Source organism: Hyperoodon ampullatus (genome assembly GCF_949752795.1).
Source record: "Hyperoodon ampullatus genome assembly, chromosome: X".
Classification (NCBI taxonomy): Eukaryota; Metazoa; Chordata; class Mammalia; order Artiodactyla; family Ziphiidae; genus Hyperoodon; species Hyperoodon ampullatus.
Genome location: NC_136913.1, coordinates 38513993 through 38538207, shown reverse-complemented (window position 1 = coordinate 38538207; position 24215 = coordinate 38513993). Strand labels below are relative to the sequence as shown.

Genomic DNA, 24215 nt, shown 5'->3' with positions numbered 1-24215 from the left:
CTAGGTCTGAAGTGGGTATCTCGTAGATGGCATATAGCTGGGTCTTGTTTTTGTATCCATTCAGCAAGCCTGTGTCTTTTGGTTGGAGCATTTAATCCATTCAGGTTTAAGGTAATTATTGATATGTATGTTCCTGTGGCCATTTTCTTAATTCTTTTGGGTTTGTTTTTGTAGGTCCTTTTCTTCTCTTGTGTTTCCCACTTAGAGAAGTTCCTTTAGCATTTGTTGTAGAGCTGGTTTGGTGGTGCTGAATTCTCTTAGCTTTTGCTTGTCTGTAAAGCTTTTGATTTCTCCATCGAATCTGAATGAGATCCTTGCTGGGTAGAGTAATTTTGGTTGTAGGTTCTTCCCTTTCGTCACTTTAAGTATATCATGCCACTCCCTTCTGGCTTGTAGAGTTTCTGCTGAGAAATCAGCTGTTAACATTATGGGAGTTCCCTTGTATGTTATTTCTCGTTTTTCCTTTGCTGCTTTCAGTAATTTTTCTTTGTCTTTAATTTTTGCCAATTTGATTACTCTGTGTCTTGGCGTGTTTCTCCTTAGCTTTATCCTGTATGGGACTCGCCGCCCTTCCTGGACTTGGGTGGCTATTTCCTTTCCCATGTTAGGGAAGTTTTCTACTATAATCTCTTCAAATATTTTCTCTGGTCCTTTCTCTCTCTCTTCTCCTTCTGGGACCCCTATAATGCAAATGTTGTTGCGTTTAATGTTGTCCCAGAGGTTTCTTAGGTGTCTTCATTTCTTTTCATTCTTTTTTCTTTATTCTGTTCTGCAGCAGTGAATTCCACCATTCTGTCTTCCAGGTTACTTATCCGTTCTTATGCCTCAGTTATTCTGCTATTGATTCTTTGTAGTGTAGTTTTCATTTCAGTTATTTTATTGTTCATCTCTGTTTGTTTGTTCTTTAATTCTTCTAGGTCTTTGTTAAACATTTCTTGCATCTTCTCGATCTTTGCCTTCATTGTTTTTCTGAGGTCCTGGGTCATCTTCACTATCATTATTCTGAATTCTTTTTCTGGAAGGTTGCCTATCTCCACTTCATTTAGTTGTTTTTCTCAGGTTTTATCTTGTTCCTTCATCTGGTACATAGCCCTCTGCCTTTTCATCTTGTCTATCTTTCTGTGAATGTGGTTTTTGTTCCATAGGCTGCAGGATTGTAGTTCTTGCTTCTGGTGGATGAGGCTATCTGAGAGGCTTGTGTAAGTTTTCTCATGGGAGGGACTGGTGGTGGGTAGAGCTGACTGTTGCTCTGGTGGGAAGAGCTCAGTAAAACTTTAATCCCCTTGACTGCTGATGGGTGGGGCTGGGTTCCCTCCCTGTTGGTTGTTTGGCCTGAGGCAACCCAACACTGGAGCCTACCTGGGCTCTTTGGTGGGGCTAATGACAGACTCTGGGAGGGCTCATGCCAAGGAGTACTTCCCAGAACATCTGCTTCCAGTGTCCTTGTCCCCAAGGTGAGCCACAGCCACCCCTCACCTCTGCAGGAGACCCTCCAACACTAGCAGGTAGGTCTGGTTCAGTCTCCCATGGTGTCACTGCTCCTTCCCCTGGATCCCGATGTGCACACTACTTTTTGTGTACACTGCAAGAGTGGAGTCTCTGTTTCCCCGAGTCCTGTCGAAATCCTGCAATCACATCCCACTAGGCTTCAAAGTCTGATTCTCTAGGAATTCCTCCTCCCATTGCTGGACCCCCAGGTTGGGAAGCCTGACGTGAGGCTGAGAACCTTCACTCCAGTGGGTGAACTTCTGTGGTATAAGTGTTCTCCAGTCTGTGAGTCACCCACCCAGCAGTTATGGGATTTGATTTTACTGTGATTGCACCCCTCCTACCATCTCATTGTGGCTTCTCCTTTGTCCTTGGATGTGGGGTATCTTTTTTGGTGAGTTCCAGTGTCTTCCTGTCAATGATTGTCCAGCAGCTAGTTGTGATTCTTGTGTGCTCACAAGAGGGAGTGAGAGCACATCCTTCTACTCCGCCATCTTGGTTCCTCCAGCAGAAGAGAAGTTTAGATTGGCAGTTATTTTGATTTAAGATACCTTTCCACTGTATTCTGGCTTCCACTGTTGCTACTAAAAATCGGCTATCAGTCTAAGAGTCCATTGTTTTCACTGTTTGTGAGATTTTCTATTTTCCTTTGGTTTCCTGCAGTTTTCACTGATATGTATCTAACTATAGATATCTTGCTTGATGTTTAGTGGGCTTTTCAAATCAGTGGATTGCTGTCTTTAATCATTTCTGGGTAATTATCAGCCGTTATATTTTCAGTATTGCTTCTGCTTCATTTTCTTTTCACTTTTTAAATTAAACTTCAATAAAATACATGGTGACTTTCTCACTGTAATCTTTTATGTTTCTTATTCTCACTTTTATATTTTCCATGTTTTATCTCTCCTTGCTTCAATCTGATTATCTTCTGGTTCACTAATTTTCTCTTCGACTATGTAATCTGCTCAAATTCTTAATTTTGATTTTATGTTTTTCCATTCTGAAATTTCTTCTTGCTACTTTTTCAAATCTGTAGTGTCACTTTTGATGATTTCTTGTTTCTTACTGAAGTTTTTAAATTCAGCTTTTGTCTCCATGGTAAGCATTAGGGTTTTCCTATGATACCAGTAAGACATACCAGAATATATTCTATACCCCAGTTTTCAAAACACAGCTCTTTATGCTTCCAGCCTGGGGTATAAGGTATTTTATCAGAGCCTTAGCCTTTGGTGGGCTCTTCTGAGGTGTGCCAAAAGAATAGCTCTGTCTCTCCTCTTGGATCACCCTGCTGCAAAAGAAGTTGGACCCTGTAAATCTCCATCTGACTGCCCCCTTCCACTTCTCTGGAGCTCCCCAAAAGTGAAGCCTCCTGCCTCCACAGCTGCCTTCTTTCCAGAGCCCCTCCCTATCCCCAGGGCACAAGCAGCTCTTGCTCACCTCTTTGAGTTCTAATCCTTTCTCTGTTCTCACTAGGTAGTTTTTCACTCTTTATGCTGGTGATTCTTTAATGCTTAAAAAATTTTTTTTTATTTCATCCAGTCTTTGTAGTTGTTTCTGTCACCTTCAGGGGAAATGCTGGTCAGAGAAATCCAGATTTGATCTGTCCTTTACAGTGTTTCTCAAAGAATAGTTTGTAGACACATTCCAATCTACCAGCCATTTACCCCTCTATAATGAGATAAGTAATTTGACATTGCTGTGAAATTGTAGCACATGATTTTGTATTTTGTAAAAAGTATTAGTTCTTAATATACCTGAGGGGGGGAAAAAGCTAGTCCTTCACCACAGTTAATTTGAGAAGCACTTCTTCATACAATCAGGTACAAGTCTCCTACAAGCCTCGTCTTTCTTTGCTTTTGCAGAATATATTGTAGAGGAGGGAAAAAAACCTTTCCTCTATGCTTTTTGGTTATATGACTGAGGCCTGCAAATTAAACTGGCAAATGACAGATAAGCAGGAGAAAAGATTTTCATTCGCACATGGGAGGTGGGGGACATGCTCACAGAAAAAAGTGAAAGCTACAGAGACCCAGAGGCTTATATACCATTTTAACAGTGAAAGTAAAGAGACTAGACAAGGGAAGGGGGGAGTTTGGGCGTCTGGGGTTGGGGGTAAATTGTGGGAAGGTGATCAGAAAATATATGGTAAGTAAGAGTTATTTAGTAAGGTTTATTATACAGTTAAGAGTAGTTTGCTTCTTCCTGGTACATGAGAGGGGAACACCTTTACAAAAGGAAATTTCTGTCACCTTTACAAAGGGAAATTTATGCCCTGTTTTTAGGCAGAATGGAGGAGAGTACAGCATTCTTCCTGTATCTGCTGATTTTCGATTGCCTTCAGTTCAAAATAATCCTGTGCTAAAGTGACATATTTTGAGTGGCATATTCTGATTCCCTTCAACATATAGCCAGCCATACCTTGTGCCTCTAGACCTGTGATGTGTTTTGTTTGTTTGGAGCATTTGTGTATGGACAGTTTTTAAAAATTTTATAAGTAATGCATGTTTATTACAAAATTTTAAAAATTCAGATAGATGAAGGGGGGGAGGTTAAGATCATTCATAATCCCATCAGTTTTCACAATTCAGAGTAAACCTCCCATAGTCTTTCTCTGTGTATAGTACAGAAGCATTCCCCGTACTCTTCCTTAGCAGGGTTTCTTCTCTGTCTCATTTACTCCCTCAGAATGGAACCAACTGGGGAAATTCAGAACATGCTTCTTGAAGCTTCTTGGCAGCTCCAGAAACACACTAAGATGGGAAGCCAAAGCGAAAAACAATAGAAAAAGCCTTATAATTGGTTTTTTAAAAGTTTATTGATTTATTCATTATTTATTTTGGCTGTGTTGAATCTTCATTGCTGTGTGCAGGCTTTCTCTAGTTGCAGCGAGTGAGGGCTGCTCTTCGTTGTGGTACGCAGTCTTCTCATTGCGGTGGCTTCTCTTGCTGTGGAGCATGGGCTCTAGGCATGCAGGCTTCAGTAGTTGTGGCACGCGGGCTCAGTAGCTGTGGCGCACAGGCTTAGTTGCTCCACGGCATGTGGGATCTTCCCGGACCAGGGCTTGAACCCCTGTCCCCTGCATTGGCAGGCAGATTCTTAACCACTGCGCCACCAGGGAAGTCCCATAATTGTTTTTAAAATCATATTATCAGATAAAGTTTATCAAAGAATTAAGGCATTGAACTTTTTGTTCAAGGTTATTATATTAGGATTGTATGCATTATGAATATGTATATTTTAAGTTTCTGTGATGAATAAAATTTGCATGAATAGCAGTATTTTAAGTTATTTCTGTATCTCATAAAATTTAAAATTAATGGATTGCCTCTTTTACTTTAATATCAATTAATGTTGCAATTAACTAATCAACTAGCTTTAATAATAGAAAATTATTTTCACAGTAATGACTTACTTTCAGACTCAACCCTCATAGAGCATGCCGGCATGTTTTAGAAGTTCCATAGGTTTTTTTTTTTTTGTACCCCTGGTTATGAACCATTGTATTAAAAAATGTATAATAGCCAAAAGATCCCATTTATAATAGCAACTAAAAATATAAAATGCCTTGGGGGGTGGGGAACCCAATAATCAATATTTGGAACTAATGTGAAGAAAACCTTAAAACTATAACTTAGAGACATGAAAGGAAATGGGGAGGCATATCATGTTCAAGGATAAGAATATTAGGAAAATGTTAATTTCTACTGGTTAATCTATAAATATAATATTATTTCAGCCAAAATATAAAAATTTTTTCACGTTTGAGAAACTGATTTTAAAGTTCAGCTGGGAGAAAAAACTCATAAGAAAATGTTTACAAAGAATAATAATGAAATGAGACTTATTTTGCCAAATATTAAAATATACTATTGCAGAATTAAAAATGGTATGGGACTAGATACAAAAATAGTGGAAAAGAGTAGAAACCTAAAAATACCTTGGTGTGTTTATATGTAAATGTAGAAATTGTCATTTCAAGTACTAGTGTTTCAGATATGTCCACAAAAAATGAGTCGATTCATGCTGGTGATTGTAGAACAGGGCAGTAAGCAATTTCCAGTTATTTCCCACTGACTGGTTCCCTCCTTAAGTGTTGGCCTCTCACCACCTTAGTACCTTCCTACCCTTAAGGTTTTTTTCCCCCTCCCAGATCCCTCCAAAAAAGCCTTCCTCTAGCTCTAAGGATTCTTATTGCTTTATGATGCAATCAATTTAGCTCTCTCCTTTGCCTAACTCTTCTCTCTTCTAAGTTGAATAGTGCTTATCCTCACATTTCGCAATTAAAAAGGAAAATGCCTAAACAAAACTGTAATTCCCTCACTATGTGTTTTTAGTCTTCACAGATCAACCAACCAGCTTAAACTGCAGCCAGCTTTAAAAATAGTGCTTTTTTTCTCCCCACAACACAAAGAAATGAGAAATATTCAGCCTCTTTAGTAGGCAAGGAAATGTAAATGAAAGCAATCGTGAGTGACTTTTTTTCCTCTTATCTGATTGGCAAAGATTAAAAAGAATAGTCACCCTAGTAGAGACAAGGTAGAGGAAAGAACACTTTCACACCCAGTAGTGGCAGTATAAATTGTTAAAATTTTTCCAGTAGTGTATGTATCAAAAGTATTATTGTCTGTGCCCCCTGACCTAGCAACTCTGCTTGTAGGACTTATACTACAGCAGATGATCAGGGTTGTTCGCAAAGATACATGATCGTGTTCATCCGGGCTTTATTTCTGATTGTGCAAAATGGGCACTGCCATACTTCAGAGTAGACTGAGCCATCATAAAAATTATTTTGGAGAAGAATCCTATTTGACGTTGGAAAATGTTCGTTGGCTGTGAAATGAAAACTAGGTAAAATTTGTAAAGCCTTGTATAAATGTGAAAGTATTTTCATTTGCATAAAACCACACCAAGATTTTAATAAACTATTCATTAAATATTTACTGTGTGCATAGTATTCTGCCAGGTTTTGGGTAGGAGTATGTTGAAAATATAAAATATACTTGTTCTTTAGGACTTCACCCTATTTTTGAACTGTTGAGCTTGAATGTGTACATTTGTTCCTTGCACACCTAGTAGGTGTAGCTGTAGATAATGGAAAGAACATTAAATATAGATAGGGATTTGAATTCTGTCCCTGTAACATACTTGTCTACTCACTTAGACAACTTGTTTGAGAACAGGAAGGATGCTGACCTCATGGGATGATGGTAAGAATGAAGGGAGATATAACAAGGAATGCTTTCCATGATACTTGATGAATAGTAATATTAGTTAGTAATGTTTATTAATTATTATTAATGGATTAGTTATTAATTATAGGTAATAGTAATGAATAGTTCCTTTGCTTTTCCTTCTGGAAGTCTATTTCCTCAGTATAAAACCTGCAACAGGTATTTTGGTTCCTGAGCTACTAAGTAAATGAATGAATGAGATACTGGATTTGCAAACACTTTATAAGACTTAAAGCATTATGAGAATGTTAGCTAACTATTCATTAATATATGTAATGATCTGGCAAAAGTTTCATGTATACACATAAATATGTTTCTATGTAAGTGCTAAATGTTATAATATGGGCTATATAGAGTTGTTACAGAATTTAAGCAAAAGAAGGCCTTAATGTGGCTGGTAATCATTGAGAGGCCTTCCTGGGGAAGGTGAGATTGGAATGGAAGCTTGAATTAAGGTAGGTTTTGAATGTGAGAAACAATATATGCAGAAAAAGAAAAAAATGGTATATTCAGGGAGTAGTGTAAGACTAATCTGCGTAGAGAGTGAGTTATTCTTGAAAAGTCATTAGACAGGGTAGGTAGAAGAAGCAAGGTATGGCTGAGACAACAAGAAGCCTTACTGATCTGGTGAGAAATAGAGAACCATTTTAAGTTTGGAGGCAAGATAGTAACCCTGCGTTACCAGCACATCAGTGTGTTAGAGTATGTTTGTAGCACTTAACTTTGGTAATGGAAGTATAAACAAAAATAAATTATGGATTAGCTAATTATTTTTTTCCTTTCACAGTATATAGCTTGAATTCCCTTTTAGTGGTGATAACTATAGCTAAATGTTTTAGAATCGTTGTTGTATTCTTAAAATATTACATGATATGACTAGATACAATTTCGGAATTTGATTCAAAACTATGCCACAACCCCCAACATTGCCCTTTTCTGAGACTTTTTGTTGTGATAACCTAAAGAAAATTTATAGGCAATTTCCCACACTTTATGTTATTTGATGCTACCATTTGCTTGTTCTTCCTGTTTTTTTCCCCTGTAGATTTTCAATGTTAAGATGGTTATAATGTCCTTTATAATTTATGCCTATTTTTCATCAAAAGAAAGGAGATTTAAATAATTTATTATAATCTTTAGCTGTAAGTCAACTAAAAACTTAGTTACAATGTATTCACTTTCAATGTTTTCTTCCTGAAATTTTCTCTTTCCTAATATTCTTTTTCACATTTCTCTACAGTATGGATGGAGCGGATCTGTGTTTTGAAATCGTAAAACGAGCTGACGCTGGTTTTGTATACAGTGAAGCTGTGGCCAGGTATGTAATTTATATGAACTCCCCAGAAGTAAAGGTAGAAGTAAAAGAAGGAAATGACAAGGAAATCATATGAAGTGGCCTGCTCTTTGAACTGATGACTAGCATACTGCCACTCTTCCTTACAAGGAGCATCCCTCTTTTAATGTGTATTAGTGGAACCAAACAGTGACTGGAAATGCAAAATATTGAACAATGAATTGATCTATTTATATGGATTTACAGTTTAACATCACTACTGCTATCTTTTCCATTTCTGATGACTTTTATACAAGGAGGAATTTGATAGCTCAGGAACCGTGTAGAATTAAACTTGGGTTTTTTTGTGTGTTTGATTTTTGCTTTTTAGCAGATGTGCCTCATTAGTTCTTCAGTTTGCCTTTTAGTGATAGCAAATTGTTAGGTGACCAGTTAATCTGAGAAAAAGCATAGAACAGTAAAAGGAACAGAAATAAAAGCACAAGTTTTTCTGCTGAATATATTTGCTTCAGGCCAGTGTTTGATCTCCCAATCAAGTAGCCACCATTGTTCCAAGTGTAGGCGTTCTTGTAAAGAACTAATGACTCAAAATAAGGATTTAATATGAAAAATCACAAGAGCCATGCACTGGGCCACTTGCTTGTAGATTTGAAGCAGTACAACTTTCTGTTTTAGTGACAATCATATCATAAATACCCACTCCAATAAGTTGCCTTTTTAGTACCTGGGGTACAGCATCCCTCCTCAGTCACTAACCATAGTATGTTGAAGGGTTCAAACCCACAAACCCATTAGGATTTATTAAAACTTTCTACCATTAAATAATTATAACTTTCTCCCTCCTATCATTCTTTTTATAATTATGGCACAATGGACAGATATGGCTGAAAATAGCTTAGAGACTACCTCATGCGACTTTAAGCTTAGAATGGCTTGACTTTCTTCAAATTCTTTGCCCTGCCTTCTCCTGACTGAGGAGCAAGGTCCCCAGTCCCAGGAGATGGAGCAGCCATAGCTATAACACAAGATAAAGAATATACCCGATTGTAGGTAGCTGCTGTTTTGTACTCCTGGAGCTAGGGAGAAGAAGCAAATGAGAGTTTATATATACTAACTTTAATTCCTTCTTTTAACTCTTGATGTATGCATGGTAGAACTGAGGCTAAATATCCTTTTTTCTTTTGTGCCATGTTCACTAAAGCATATTCTAGGGTTTTCTTTTTTTTTTAATCCCATTTTACTCTTGTTTTGAATTCTTATCACAGTTTAAAATTTTTATTTTGTATTGTGTTTCAGAATTAAAAAGCATTCTTTAATACCAAAAGTAGTCAATGCCGTCTTGATTTTTCTTATGGCACAGTGGTAAACCACTTTCTCCTACTAAATGAAACTCTCAGACTTTTGCATATCATTGTTCACATTTATTTCTTTAAGAATTTGAGTTTTGTATTTTCCCACATTAATATCTTTCAACAGCAGCATCAAATAGGGAAAACTAAAAATTCTAGATGTTGATTTTATAAAACAGTGAAGCTTGGTGGAGGAAGATGACTTTTTCCTTTTGGAACCACAAAAACACTGGTGTACCTGGCATATAGGCTGTCAGAGTTGATGTTAAACCAGTACCACTTTTACTCTGTTCCCTACTCATCCCTATCACTTTTCCTTAACTTTGAGCCTGTCTCTGCCACTGGACTAGGTGATAGGATAGGGAGAATAGTAGTGTTGTAGAGGTGATGTCATACAGTGAAATGACTTGAGTTCTCTCCCAATCTTGAGATTTATAGAAAAGTTAGATGTTTATATATATCAAATGATTGTATATCAATCAAGCCTGTTGATTTTAAGATCTACCTATATTGCTGTTAAAATGGTGATTTTATGAAAGGAACTTTCCAGAATGGAGCAGAAAAGAGTAGTATTGGGATTAGTAAGTGACACTGCATAGAGAGTGGTTTGGCACAATTTATTAAAAACCCTAAAAATGACAAAAGGGACTGGCCTCAGAACGTATGATTATGTATTTCCCCTACTGCAGAGTACCAATGACCATGTAACAAGGGCACGTAAATCCTTCCTTTGGTTTAGAGCGTTCAACCAGATGATTTCTACCTTCCTTCTCTCTGATTCTGTGATTTGTTTTTGGAAAATTCAGCTTGCATTAGTTATTCTAGTGAGACCAATTGCAAGAAGACTCTGAGACACCAAGTAATCATATTGATAATGTTGTTTTTCTCCAACTGGCTGAGCATCAAGAGGAGCAGCAAAGCATGACATGAAAGAAAACTGCATTCAGTCCTTACAACCCAATTAGTGATTACCTCTGTTCTTTCAGAGGTGGTGAGTTGTGGAGCAGGCTAACATATAGGATCAGATTATCAAATCAAACTCTCACAAATCAGAGAGATATTCTTGCCTAGCACCAGGCTTTACTAAACAATTATAAGGATACAAGCAATCAAAAGGCTCAGCTGAAGCAGACAGAGATCTGGGCCTTTTAAGGGCAGCTCCTCACTTCATTCCTTCCTGCATCAGAAATGCACCTCTGGGGCTTCCCTAGTGGCGCAGTGGTTGAGAGTCCGCCTGCCGATGCAGGGGACATGGGTTCATGCCCCGGTCCGGGAAGATCCCACATGCCGCGGAGCGGCTGGGCCCGTGAGCCGTGGCCGCTGAGCCTGCACGTCCGGAGCCTGTGCTCCACAACGGGAGAGGCCACAACAGTGAGGGGCCCGTGTATCGCAAAAAAAAAAAAAAAAAAAAAAAAAAAAAAGAAATGCACCTCTGGCCCAGAATAGATGAGGTCTCTATGTGAGGTTTGTGAGATTCCACACACAGAGGGGAGCATTTAAATTATGAAACATCTCCATTGTGTATCTTGGAGAGTTGTATAGCTTACGCGACATCTTCCAGGAAGCCATTCATGCCTGAGAGATCCTGGGTTCTGTTTATCATAGGTAGTCCTTAGCCAGGAACATTCTGTTAAGGGAATTCCAGAGATAAGCTTTCTTCAGCCTAGCAAAGAGCTTTTTTAAGTGTAGTCTTTTTACCCAGAGTTGCCAAAGAGAGTAGGCTGAGTCACCTCCCTTCTTTTCTTCCACCCCCAAAATACCTCCTTCCAAAGGAAGTGAGAGGATTGCTGGCCAGCTCTTTTCTTTCCACAGAGTTATCATCATTCCTGATCCTTAGGGATGGAGACAAACATAGATATTGATGAGTTTCTCTGAAAGTATAGGCCACCATGATGCTTCATGAAATGAAGCTTTTTGATTAAAGTTTAGTCAGCAACTCTCTAGAATGTATATGGGTGGATTTTGGTTCTGTAGTCTGCTTGCACACTATTCACATGCACAGCCTCCCAAGGGTCATGACTGGGAGGGTGGAGAAAGATCAGTTTAAATATGTTATATTTGGGGGAAAAAAATTCTACCCTGCCCCCACAGAGATTCTAATATGTATGTATATTTGGGTTAAATAATTGAGTATTCGGATTTTCAAATGCTCATTCATTGAGGTTTTTTCTTTTTAAATAAGACTTTGAGATAATAATTTTTTTTTTTAGAATTTTCTTCAGGCTAAGGATAGAAGTGGCTGTCCTAGTGCTAAGTATCCAAAGTAGTCGTGCTGTTAGGTATAAGCTAGGTCCATATTACCTAACTTAAACTTACCTACTATTCCAATGTTCACACCTAGATGCACAAATAGGCTGTTCCTAAATCTTGACTAAATTTGATAATAATAGACTTAACCTTTGTAGCATGCTTTAGAGTTTTTAGAAATTACAGTTTTTCACACTTGTTATCTCTGCCATTTCGGGGGGTCACAGATCCTCCAAAGCATGATTTGAACCAGGAAAGGGCCATAACACCAAGTTAAGAACCCCTAACTTAAACAGAAAGTTAATTTCAACTGCACTGGCCCAGGCAAAGAATATGTGACCATGACCCACCATGTGTACATTTGCAAAGTAAGAAAAATTGAACATCACAACTGCAGGAGCCTGGCTCCTTCTGCTTAGAGCCCAGTTGTGAGGAGACAATGATAAGTACAGGAACAAAGCCTGGGTTTTTTTTTTCCCCCTGCCTGTCTTTCTTTTTTTTTTTTTTTTTTTTTTTTGGGTACACGGGCTTCTCACTGTTGTGGCCTCTCCCGTTGCGGAGCACAGACTCCAGACGCGCAGACCCAGCAGCCATGGCTCACGGGCCCAGCCGCTCTGGGGCATGTGGGATCTTCCCGGACTGGGGCACGAACCCGTGTCCCCTGCATCGGCAGGCGGACTCTCAACCACTGCGCCACCAGGGAAGCCCCCTGCCTTTCTTTTTTTTTTTTTTTTTTTTTTTTTTTGCGTTATGTGGGCCTCTCACTGTTGTGGCCTCTCCCGTTGCGGAGCACAGGCTCCGGACGCACAGGTCCAGCGGCTATGGCTCACGGGCCCAGCCGCTCCGCGGCATGTGGGATCCTCCTAGACCGGGGCACGAACCCGTGTCCCCTGCATCGGCAGGCGGACTCTCAACCACTGCGCCACCAGGGAAGCCCCTGCCTTTCATTTTTAAACTAGAACCTTCTGATCAATTCTAATACATGAAATAATGCATATGCTAATTAGAGGGACATTGATGTGAGTTTGGCTAGATAGTAGCATACCAAAGAGGGAACTCAATGGAAATGTCTTTTAATTTTAAAGCAGGAGTGGAGAAAATTTTTTTTGGTCTTGAGTCACAAGCACACACACAAGGTCATTTGTAAGTACCATTAAATTATTTAGTTTTTATTTTAAAGTGTGGGGAATAAAATATCTGGATAGAAAAAAACAAAATGCAATAAATACTAAGCAATAATTAATGTTAAGTATATTGCATTTCTGTGTCATGGCTAGTTGGGAAGGAAAAGGGGAAAGTGAGAAAGGAAGAGGGATAGTAGGGGGAAAACGACAGATATGAAGGGAATAAAATTCAGAGGAAGAGAAGATGAAAAAGACCCTCAAAGAAGAAACAGTGGGATTACAGAAGAACTTCAGAATGGAGGGAAGGAAATCGAAGTAAGTTCTGAAGTAATACTGAATGAACTGCTCTTGTCACACCCTGTGGCTAGTTGACCCTGTTACCATTTTTAAGGACTGTTCTTTAAAATGCTCGCTGCTCCTCTGTTCTTCACCTGGACCCAGTGCGGAGCCTCTGTGGACCCTGCTGACCTTGTGAGGAGTTTGACTTCCTAGGACTTAGGCCCAGAAGGAAGTCTGCTTTGTTCAAGGATGCCCCAACTAAAACTTGATTATGTTGCAAAAAGAAATTGTAGAGGCATAAGAGGGTTCTTCTTTCTTGTTTGTCCTTAGAGCTAAATGGAAATAAGACAGAGAGTCAGCCTCTGCTGACAGATAAAAGGTTCCCACCCCTTTAGTCAGAATCCTTGGTGTACCTCTGAGCACTGGTCACTTAATAGCAATCCAGTGTAACTAAGTAGAATTAACTGAGTGTCAGAACACTTTTTTTTTCATGTTTTAAGCTTGAATTTTTAGTTTGCAGAGCTATTTTACTTATGAACGGTGTGAAATTCCTTTGACTTAGATATCTCAGAAAATACAGAACACATTAATTCTTCATAAAGCTCATAAACTTATGCATCTGCCAACTTTTTCATTACTAAGCTGCACATTCCACCAATCTTGTCTACTCAAATGAAAAGTATCCGTGGACAGTGAGTATGAAGGTGGGAGTTACAAACTAGGGACACTGTACATTAAGTTTTAAAAATATAAGGTTGTTTTTTTTTTACAGTTTTAGATTTCTTTTGTTTTTCTACAGTCATTACATGAGACAGATACTGGAAGCTCTACGCTATTGTCATGATAACAACATAATTCACAGGGATGTCAAGGTAAGTCATTTTTATCACTAACTTTAATATTTGTGAATAGAAACTAACTTATAGCAATGATAAGAATTAGAAATTTTTCTTTAGTGTTCTTATAAAGAGTATCTTAAAGTTAATTTTACTTACAAATAAAAATTCAACTGGTTTATATTTGGAGAATTGTACTAGTTCTTAATAGGAACACTTTTTATCATTTCAGTTTCCTTATTTTTATTAAAATGTACAGGCATTCTAAAATTCTGTTATTCCTCCTTCGCCATTATGTGTGTAAGAGAGAAGTGTGAAAATCCAACAAATAGGAAGAACCAAACAATATCCTATACTAAGTTAATTGGGGGGAAATTAGAATTTGGTTTATATAGTAAAAGTTCATCACACACTTATATTTTAATGTTGCAATGTAGAATAGTCAGCATTTTATTTTCTTTGCAGAGAGTTTTTAAAAATAGTCTGAAATCGTAATTATAAATGCAATATAGTTTGTATCCTTAGGAATATGAATATTACCATTATTCAATCTTTGTGCCTGTTTAATCCCAGTATCAAGTTTATGAGAACTGTCAGCCCCTGGCTTGTAAGGTGTCAGGCAGGACATGGAGGCATGCAAGAAAGGAAGCCATGGGCCTTCCTCCTGATGCCTACCCCCTTTCAAGGCCTCGAGTCACTAAGAGCCCCTGTGGTCTCTCTGGCCCTGTTGTCTACTTTCACGTGCTCCTGTTTTGTCACTGGCCTCTCTCTAACCTGCAGCACCCACAGATATGGCGCTCTCCTTCCCTCAAGATGTATTATCAAAGGCTTGGCTTCTTTAATGTATTTTAATGGTTAAGAAAATTAAGTAGAATTTAGTTAAATTTTCTATAACGTTTGGGAAATTTTAACTGAAATTCTTGTGGTTAAAAGCTGAGGGAAAGCATGAGCAATTCCAGATCAATCTGGTAGAATGTTATAATAGCAATGAAAAATAATTGGAGAAATGCTCAGAATACACATTAGTGTAAATTAGTTGTAAAATGTTTTATTCTTTTCAAATGTGGTGATAGGAAAATGATATTATTATCGCCACTCAACATTAAACAGCCCAATGGATACATAGCACTTTTATAAGGAAGTATTCTTCAGTTATGCAAACAAAGAGAATAAGAAGTGTAGAAAGATAAAGGGGGGAGGGAATGGTCAATGATAGCAACGTGCTGTGTCATTCTTTTGCATTTAATTAATGTAAGAAAATGCATGTATACAGAGTGAAGTATATCTCCTTATATACAATGACAAAAATGACAATTTGAGGGACTTCCCTCGTGGTCCAGTGTTTGAGACTCCGTGCTTCCACTGCAGAGGGCGCAGGTTTGATCCCTGGTTGGGAAACTGGGATCCCACATGTCGTCCGGTGTGGCCAATAAAAAAAAAAAAGACAATTTGAAAAGTTAAAATATGTAAAACAGATTCTTAGTTCATAGAGTAGCATTGTGTTAAAAAACACTTTTGCTCAAGAGGCAATTTTTTAGATTGAGATATAATTAACGTTTAACATTATATTAGTTTCAGGTATACAGCATAATGACTTGATATATGTGTACACTGTGAAATGATCACCACAGTAAGTCTAGTTACTCTCTGTCACCATACAAAGTTACAAAATGTGCAATATAGTATTATTGACTAGTCACCAGGCTGGACATTACATCCCCCTGACTTATTTATTTTATGGCTGGAAGTCTGTACCTCTTACCCGCTTCACCCATTTTGTCCACCCAACCCACTTCCCCTCTGGCAACCACCATTCTGGTTTCTCTGTCTGTGAGTTTTGTTTTGTTTGTTCATTTGTTCTGATTTTTAGATTCAGCGTGTAAGTGAAATCATAGGGTATTTCTCTGTCTGTATCTGACTTATTCACTTAACATAATATCCTCAAGGTCCATCCACATTGTCACAATGGCAAGAGTTTGTTCTTTTTTATGACTGAGTAGTATTCCACTGTGTATGTATGTGTATATGTGTGTGTGTGTGTGTGTATACACACTACATCTTCTTTGTTCATTCATCCATCAACGGACACTTAGGTTGTTGCCATATCTTGGCTATTGTAAATAATGCTGCAGTGATGTGTTTTTTCTTTTAGCGTTTTCAAATTAGTGTTTTTGTTTTCTTCAGATAAATACTCAGAAGTAGAACTGCTCGATCATATGGTATTTCTGTTTTTAGTTTTTTTGAGGAGCCTCCATACTGTTTTCCAGAGTGGCCACACCAATTTACATTTCCACCAACGGTATATGAGGGTTCCCTTTTTTCCTACATCCTCACCAACACTTGTTATTTCTTATCTTTTTGATGATAGCCATTCTAACAGGTATGAGGTGATATCTCATTGTGGTTTTGATTTGCATTTCCCTGATGATTAGTGATGTTGAACATCTTTTCATGTACAGGTACCATCTGTCTGTCTTTGGAAAAATGTGTATTCAGATCCTCTGCCCATTTTTTAATCAGATTGTTTGGGTTTTTGTTATTAAGTTGTAAGAAGCAATTTTATTTTGAATTCTGTTCTTGAAAGGTAATTATATCAATATCATATGATAAATGATTGACAACGTACTCTACTGTAATACTTTCAATAATATAGTCAGCTTTTTGATTAGCCATGGTATTTGATATAATGACAATCCAAAACCAAATAAAATCCCAAAGTAGTTATGTTTGAATGCTGTGCTTCACCTTCTAACTTACATTCTGATTGATTTATTCAACAAATATCCGAGTGCCTACTTCATGCAGTATACTGTGCTTGGAGCCCTAAAGGCATTATTATGGTCTCAGTAGAGAGATGAGATAGTGTATCTGTTACCAGCTACTACGGAATAACACACAGTGACTTGCAACAACAAGCGCCATTTATTTGCTCTCAGTTCTGCAGTTGAGCAGAGCTTGATGGGGACTGCCTGATTCTGTTTCACAGGCTGTTGGCTAAGGCGGCATGGTCAGTATCCACAAAGGCTTCACTCACTTTTCTGGCATCTCAGCAGAAGTGAATAGAACAGCTGGAAGCTGGCTAGGCCCTCTTCATAGTCTCTCATTCAGAACATTTCTCTCTTTCTTTGTCTTTCTCCCCGCTTCATGGCCCACTTTTCTAGCAGGACAGTGTCTCATGGCACCAAAGGAGCAAAAATGGAAGTTACCAGGCCTCTTGAAGCCTCGACCTGGAATTGGCACTGTGTCCTGTCCTCTGCGTTCTGTTAGTCAAAAGGTCACAAGAGTAGCCTGGATTCAAGAGGAGGAAAAATAAGTTGCACCTTTTAGTTGGAGGAGCAACCTATGTGCACAAGAATAGGAGAACTTGTTTGTGGCCATCTTCACAGATAGACAAAACAAATAATTATCGTCCAAGGTACGGGATGGTAAATATAATTAAAAGACAGAGTCAGAGAAACGTCATGGAGGAAGTTACATTTGAGCCTAGTCTTGAGTCATGGGGGAGTTACACAGGGATGAGAGGACATTTCAAGCAACAGGATAGTGTGTGCAAAGGCTCAAAGTTAGTTTTGTGTTGGATTTTAATAAATTTGTTTATTGTGTCTAAGGCACATGCCAGATAATTTTGAGGAAGCATCCAGAAACATTCTAAGGAAGGGAAGAGAGAAGTGATTCTGAAACTGCAAGTTAATAAGAAGAAACCACCAGAAAAGGCACCATTGTTGAGTTGGGAAGCAGACTCTCAACACAGAGCACACATTATTGTTGATATTCTTTATATTTCAGTACCTGAAATCTATACATTTTGCATGGGTAAATGTAATACTCACATTTAGCTAATTGGTAAATTTGAACTTGGGTGTATTCTTAAGACATGCATCCAAAAATATGTATCGAGTGCCTACTATGTGTCGGGCACTATTCTAGGAACCGGAGCTACATCAATGAACAAAACAGACAAAATCACTGCCCCTGTGGAGCTGACTTTCTAGTTCAGGGAGACAGACACTCATCACTGAGCATAAGGAAGTCAACTGTGTAGTAGGTTAGAAGGTGAAAAGGACTACAGAAAAAAAGAGCAGCCAAAGGGGTAGGTAGGGACTGCTGGAGAAGGGGTTGCAATTCTAAATAGGGTGATCCAGCAGGCCACATTGAGAACCTGACCTCTGGCAAGGACTCGAAGGAGAGAGAGAGAGTGCACTAACTGACATCGAAGGAGGAGAGTTCTGGGTAAAAGAACAGCCAGTGTAAAGGCACTAAGGCAGGAGCATAAGTGCCCTTTTGAGCAAGAGCAAGGAGGCCAGTATGGCTGAGGCACAGTGAGCAAAGGGGGACAGTGGACAGTAGATGAGGTTAGAGAGGAAAGGCGGGGAGGGACTTTGACTTTTACTCTGACGGAAATGAGGATTCACCAGAGAGTTCTGACAAAGATGGACTATGATCTGACTCTCCACGGTAACAGGACTATGTTGCTTTGTTGGTAATTCATTGAATAGGGGCTCAAGGGTGGAACTTGGGAAACAGGAGATGGTCCTGCCTGGCAGGGCCAGAGTGGTAGCAAGGAGGTGGTAAAAAAGTAGATTTCCAGATATATTTGATGGTTGTGTCAACAGGATTTGCTAATATAATTTCAGTAATTTAGGTAACCCAAAGTAGTTCCATTCAGGGCCTTATAATTATAGGGGTTTTCCAATGTAGTGATCTTTAATAACAATACATTTCACATGGCTAATAATTTAAAATTTCACTTGATGTGTTGTTACTGTTTTTGCTAATAACAACTAATTTTGCAGCCTATTAGCTTTTCTTCACATTCAGATATTGTATATTCAGTGACTTGTCTGAATAGATTTCTTCTGTATGTAGATTTTGGTTTCTGCAGTTTTTGTCAAAATTTTCTTCCCTTTACTTAGTAAAGAAAATAGAAGACCATTGCAGCGTTCCATTCCTTTGAGAAATATTTAGATTATTTAATCATCTGTTTCAGCTAGCCAGGAATATTCTCATTTTCTCCCTGGTTCTGGTTCTCTCTCTCTCTCCTTCCCTCCTTCCTTCACCTCCCCCCCACCCCAAGTTCTTGATATTGATCCAAAAGCATTGGGTTTCCCAAAGGTCCTAACATTATATTAATAATACTTTTTTCTTTACTTGGTATTCATTTCTTTTAGAAATCATAGTACCTGAGTCTAAAAATGTTTGGTTATATCAGGTTAGATTTGAGTATATGGTGCCATGTGACCTGTAGTGGAAACTGCTCGCTTTCGAGAAGCAGTTTCACATGAAATTGTGTAAAAAATAACTATATAATCCTTTGAAATTTGGGAAGGTGTGTCATCATAGTACAGCATCTCCCAACAGCCATGCACATTTGGGGCCAGGCACTTTGTTGTGGGAGGCTGTCCTGTGTGTTGTTGCCTCTACCCAGCCTCTACCCACTACATGCCAGTAGCATTTCCCCCCAATTGTGACACTCAAAAATGTCTCCAAACATCGCCAAATGTCCCCTGGGGCACAAAAAATCACCCCCAGTTGAGACCCACTGTCATAATGGCATATTTCTCATGTTTTGACTCCCTATAGGCATTAATTAAGGCATGTATTTTATTCCTTTTTTTCTTATGAAAGGATGTGTGGTAACTTTCATTATGTTTCAGTGTTTTCTTCCTCTCACCCCTGAATTACAAGTACTTTAGAAAGAAATAGAACAGTTTTCAAGGTAAATGCAACTCCTGGCTCCTTGCCTGCCTTCACTTGCTCTGTTAAGCAGTGAAAGTTGAAATTTTCTTGTCTCTCCTGACTCCCAGAGACAGCCTCACAAAGCATCACCTGGGCGTGGAGAGACAAGCAAGCCGTAGACCTTTCTGTGGCTCTGACCTACTGATGTACTGTTCTAATAAACGAAGTTGAAGTTAAGCAGCTTCTTTGAGAGCAAATTGCTGTACACACAGTCACTTTCTATTCTGAATAGGGCCTGTGCCCAGGAGGTTTGGGGGCTCCGTTTTTAGTTCTCAGAACTGCAAAACCCCAATCTCACAGCCGCTCAGCCAGGAGCCTCCGCCCAAGCATTTCTGTGTGTGCTTCCTTTAAATGGTTTTCCTCGCTAACCCGTGAACACGCCTGGCTGCTCTCTGGTCCCCTTATGGTATCAGTTCTCCTTTCACCAGCTTAGGGCCAGACTTCATTATAAATGGGTGTTCATCAGATCACGCTAGTTGCCATAGCATTGTGGATTTCTTACGGTATTTCTTCCTCTATTGCTCTTGACATTTCTTTTACATCTCTTACCACAACTCCCAAAAGTCCCTCATGTTTATATAAAATATTGAAATTCTCCTTAAAATGAGAACTTATTCTATTCTTTATTATAATCACACAGGCTTACCTTCTGCGTTACTTTCGTAAGGTTGTTGTGAGCATAATGTACATGTTCAGATTGAAAGTGGGGTTTTAATACTTAGAAATACAAGATAAACTTAAGATGATTTTGCTTCTCTTTTTCCACCCACCCCCCTTCAAAAAAAATCAACTCCTTGATTTGAAAAGAAAAGAATGACTGTTTCTTTTGCTTAACAGATGTGAATCCTTTCACTGCTCCTTTCCTTTTTAGCCAACGGTAGCAAGCATGTATGATACAGCAGGAGCATTTGTGCTATCAGGTATAAAACCTTTCTAGCTGTAGTAACTCTTGCCACTGATATCAACTCACTTTGAATTTGGGGGCAGTCAGAGAAGGTTCATGGCATTGGGCTGCAGGATTGAAATGCTTAGCAAATTACCAGTGTCCCTCTGTGCTCCCTTTGTGGTTTGCCAAGCAAGATTTCCTTTCAACCTGTCTTCACACATTTGTTCATAACAACTTCCACCCTGCAGACTGCAAAGCCAGAGGTGGGCTGCAGTCGTCCTTACCAAATCAGAACAGGGTTGACATTGTAGGGGAACAAAACTTGCCACCCCCAAAATGTATCTCTTTGGCTTGAAGATTATTTGGGGCTGGTTGTTTTTAAGAAACAAAAGATTCAGGAAGTCTTTCTTTTTACCTCCTCCTTAAGCGCCTGAAAGAATTTAAAGGGCCTGGCCTAGGAAGAGTACTATCACCAGAGATGTCTGCAAAGAGTATGGGCTGGTATGGTGGGGGAGCTGAGCAGGCTGGGGACACCAAAGTCCTCTCTGTGTTCCATTGTCTTTGCATGGAGTAGCAAGCACTTGTTTACCAAACATTTGTTTTTCTATCTCCATGTGAGTTGCCTTCCTCCCCTTTGAAGTCCCAAACCCCTACCTCCTTCTCCTCTCTCAGATGGCATGTAAGTTCCAACTGCCCAGCTTGTCCTTGGGCCTCATATTCCTATGGAACGCCCATAGGTACATAATTTAATTTGTTTTTTCTCCTGTTAATCTGTCTCATGTCATTAACTCTTAGACCAGCCAGGAGAACCTACAGGGGCAGAGGAAAATTTTTTCCTTCTTCAACATCTTCCTCTTCTACTCACAGAATAGAAACTCACTTTCAGGTTGAGTAGTACATCCTTAATTTTGCTGGTCTAGTCTTAATGGTATGTATTCCTGATTAATAGTTTGCAAGTTGCCTTGATGGGAGTGTATATATGAAAGGATAAAGGGGGAAATAAACATTTATCATGCCTGTTAAGATACAATCTTGTTGATCTTCAAGTCAAAATTTGAGGTTTCTGAAATTGTGTTTGACTATAACTCACGGACACATTAAAAACATTGTTTTTCTGAAATTCACACTTTAAAGTTAGGGTAAATTTAGAAAGGGATACCTTATATAAAATATTTGCCGTAACATTAAATAGGCAGTACTTCAATTACACAAAAAATTCAACATAATTTACAATTACCTATTCACGAAAGCATCTGTGGTGTAAAGATAAATATGGTGATTAATAAGCTCAGTACAGAGAATTAAATCAGAAGTTGTCTATCAGAATGAGGAACTTGAGAAATTGCATATCTTTTTTCCTGCCTTTTTTTTTTTTTTTTGCGGTACGCGGGACTCTCACTGTTGTGGCCTCTCCCGTTGCGGAGCACAGGCTCCGGACGCGCAGGCTCAGCGGCCATGGCTCATGGGCCCAGCCGCTCCGCGGCATGTGGGATCTTCCCGGACAGGGGCATGAACCCGTGTCCCCTGCATCGGCAGGCGGACTCTCAACCACTGCACCACCAGGGAAGCCCCCTGCCTTTTTTAAATGTAGGAAACTCTACTTTGGTGTAATATCTTTTATCTTTTATTTAAATAGTGGTGATATAAAGTGATTTTTTTAGTAATGATTTTTACAAGTTACATATATTTTTAGAACTCCTAAGTGCAGTGAGATTTAATACAGTACTGCTTATGTTAAATGAAAACTATTGATCATCTTCTCAATTCCTCTTAGTCTAATGAGTTCTGGTTTTAAAACTTATGTAAGAATAAAAGTATTGCTGTAACTGTGGAGAAAGCTGGATGTCTTGGGAAGTCTCCTGGTCGACTTTGAGTTATTATGTGATTCTCATGTATATGAAATTACTAGATTGGACACCCCTGTGTAGAGCCAGCACTTAGGGAGTCACCTGGAGTTCCCAGGTCTTCCTTCGTCTCTGCAAATTAAAAATAATAAGACAGAAATAAGATTGCTACTATAAAAGAATAGTTGTATACTGTAAATATTTGAAGCCAGCATGTGTTTTTTCTGATGTTTCTCTGAACATTTTCTTCTCTCAGTTAAACATTGAAGTAAAAAAGGAGAAAAAATATTTACTGTTTTCTATTATTTTTCAATGAAAATTGCACAGATGTGTTGGGAAAACCTCTAGTGATTTTGAACACATGGCTCTTGGGGAATCTGTATAGTGAATTGTTTCTATATTTTAAATTCTAGAACGAAACATGCTATGAGATTAAAGACTTAGAAGTGCCATGTGAACTTTAAACTTTCTGAGCACTGAAGAAATTACCATGTAGAGAATAAATGAGTCTTTAAGCAGTCTGTAACGAAGTAGCAGGTTACAGTTAAGGTTTATTCAACTTCAGTTTTATTCAGCTGTTTATGTTTGGTTCTTATCTGAGCAGAGAGAATGCGAGTACCATAGGAGTAGAAATAGAAAAGAGACTAAAGCTCCAAAGGTGCTTATGATCTCTTTAGGAAGATAAAGCACACATTCTTTTTTATTTTAAATTATAATATATATAATACAGAGTATAGCCACCATCATTTGTCTTACTGTGACAAGACTGCATGGAAGAAAGAAATGACCATTCAGAAAGGCTTACCCTTTAAATATTTACTTAGATATTGGAGAAAATTTGGGTGACTTATTTAACTACGCACTTCAGTTTTTTCATCAGTAAATTGGCATACGTTAGGGTTGTGATGATTAAAATAATACATGTGAAGCATGTAAGCAGAGTGCCTGGCACAATAGCAAGTACTTAGTAAAGGATAGCTACTCATAATAGTAACATCATCTGGTTTAATCATAGTACTTATGAATTACATAGTATTTTTTCATTCTACAAATGAAGAACTTAACACTTAAAGTGGGTGATTTGCCTAAGATTGTCCAGCTAAATAAGAGGTGGAACTAGTATTGAATCTAGGGACTCTAACTCCAGAGACCAGTCTTGCAACGATGATACTGTTATACTTCCTATCATTCATTCATTTATTTCACAGAAATTAATTAAACATATTTACATGCTAGGTACTGTTTGTCATTAATAACATTATTTATATTGAATACAGAGGAAAATATACAAAATGTGATGAAGATCAGCATGTAATGGCATTATATTCATTTTTATTTTGACAAAGCCTAATCCAAATATTTAAGCATATTTATAAATAACATCTACTTAATAAATACTGGAATCAATGAATGTTGCTTCTCCCAGGATCATGAACCAGATAACACCAAATAAATAATGTGTTTATAAAATAAAACCTTGGATTTTTATAGTACATTATTCATACATTTAGATAGAACTTAAATGAGGAAATTTCTTATTCACTTTTTTCTTTTACTTGTTTTTAAAACTACCAATAAGACATTACCCATAGATGGACCCTTGTATTCTAACTACTAAAAAGTAGAAAAGTCATAAACCATTTGCTTCTTTATCCTATAGTTGTGATGTATTGTGTTTTGAATAGAAGCATCCATGGTTGAGTTTAAACAGAAAATGGTCTGTTGGCTTCATATGCAGTGGGATCCTTTCAATATGCTTGACTTTTGCCTCTGTTAACTCTCTGCCATCTCAACTTTCACTATAAGTAGAACCGTAAAGTGAGTTTTATGTTTGCTTGTTTGTTTGTTTATTTTTAAAAACCAAAGAGATTTTCTTGGTGCCTATTATCATCCAAGCTCTG

General features: G+C 38.3%; 1 protein-coding gene across 6 annotated transcripts in view; it reads left to right on the top strand.

The window, feature by feature from the left end:
- CASK (calcium/calmodulin dependent serine protein kinase) overlaps positions 1-24215 on the top strand; it is a gene marked incomplete at both ends in the record, with an annotated part of 397099 nt that overhangs the window by 196401 nt on the left and 176483 nt on the right. For all 6 annotated transcript variants that reach the window (XM_079727526.1, XM_079727525.1, XM_079727522.1 and 3 more), the window contains 2 exons: positions 7960-8037; positions 13812-13884. In XM_079727526.1, coding sequence (XP_079583652.1) covers positions 7960-8037; positions 13812-13884 — 151 coding nt within the window. The remainder of the gene's footprint in view (positions 1-7959; positions 8038-13811; positions 13885-24215) is intronic.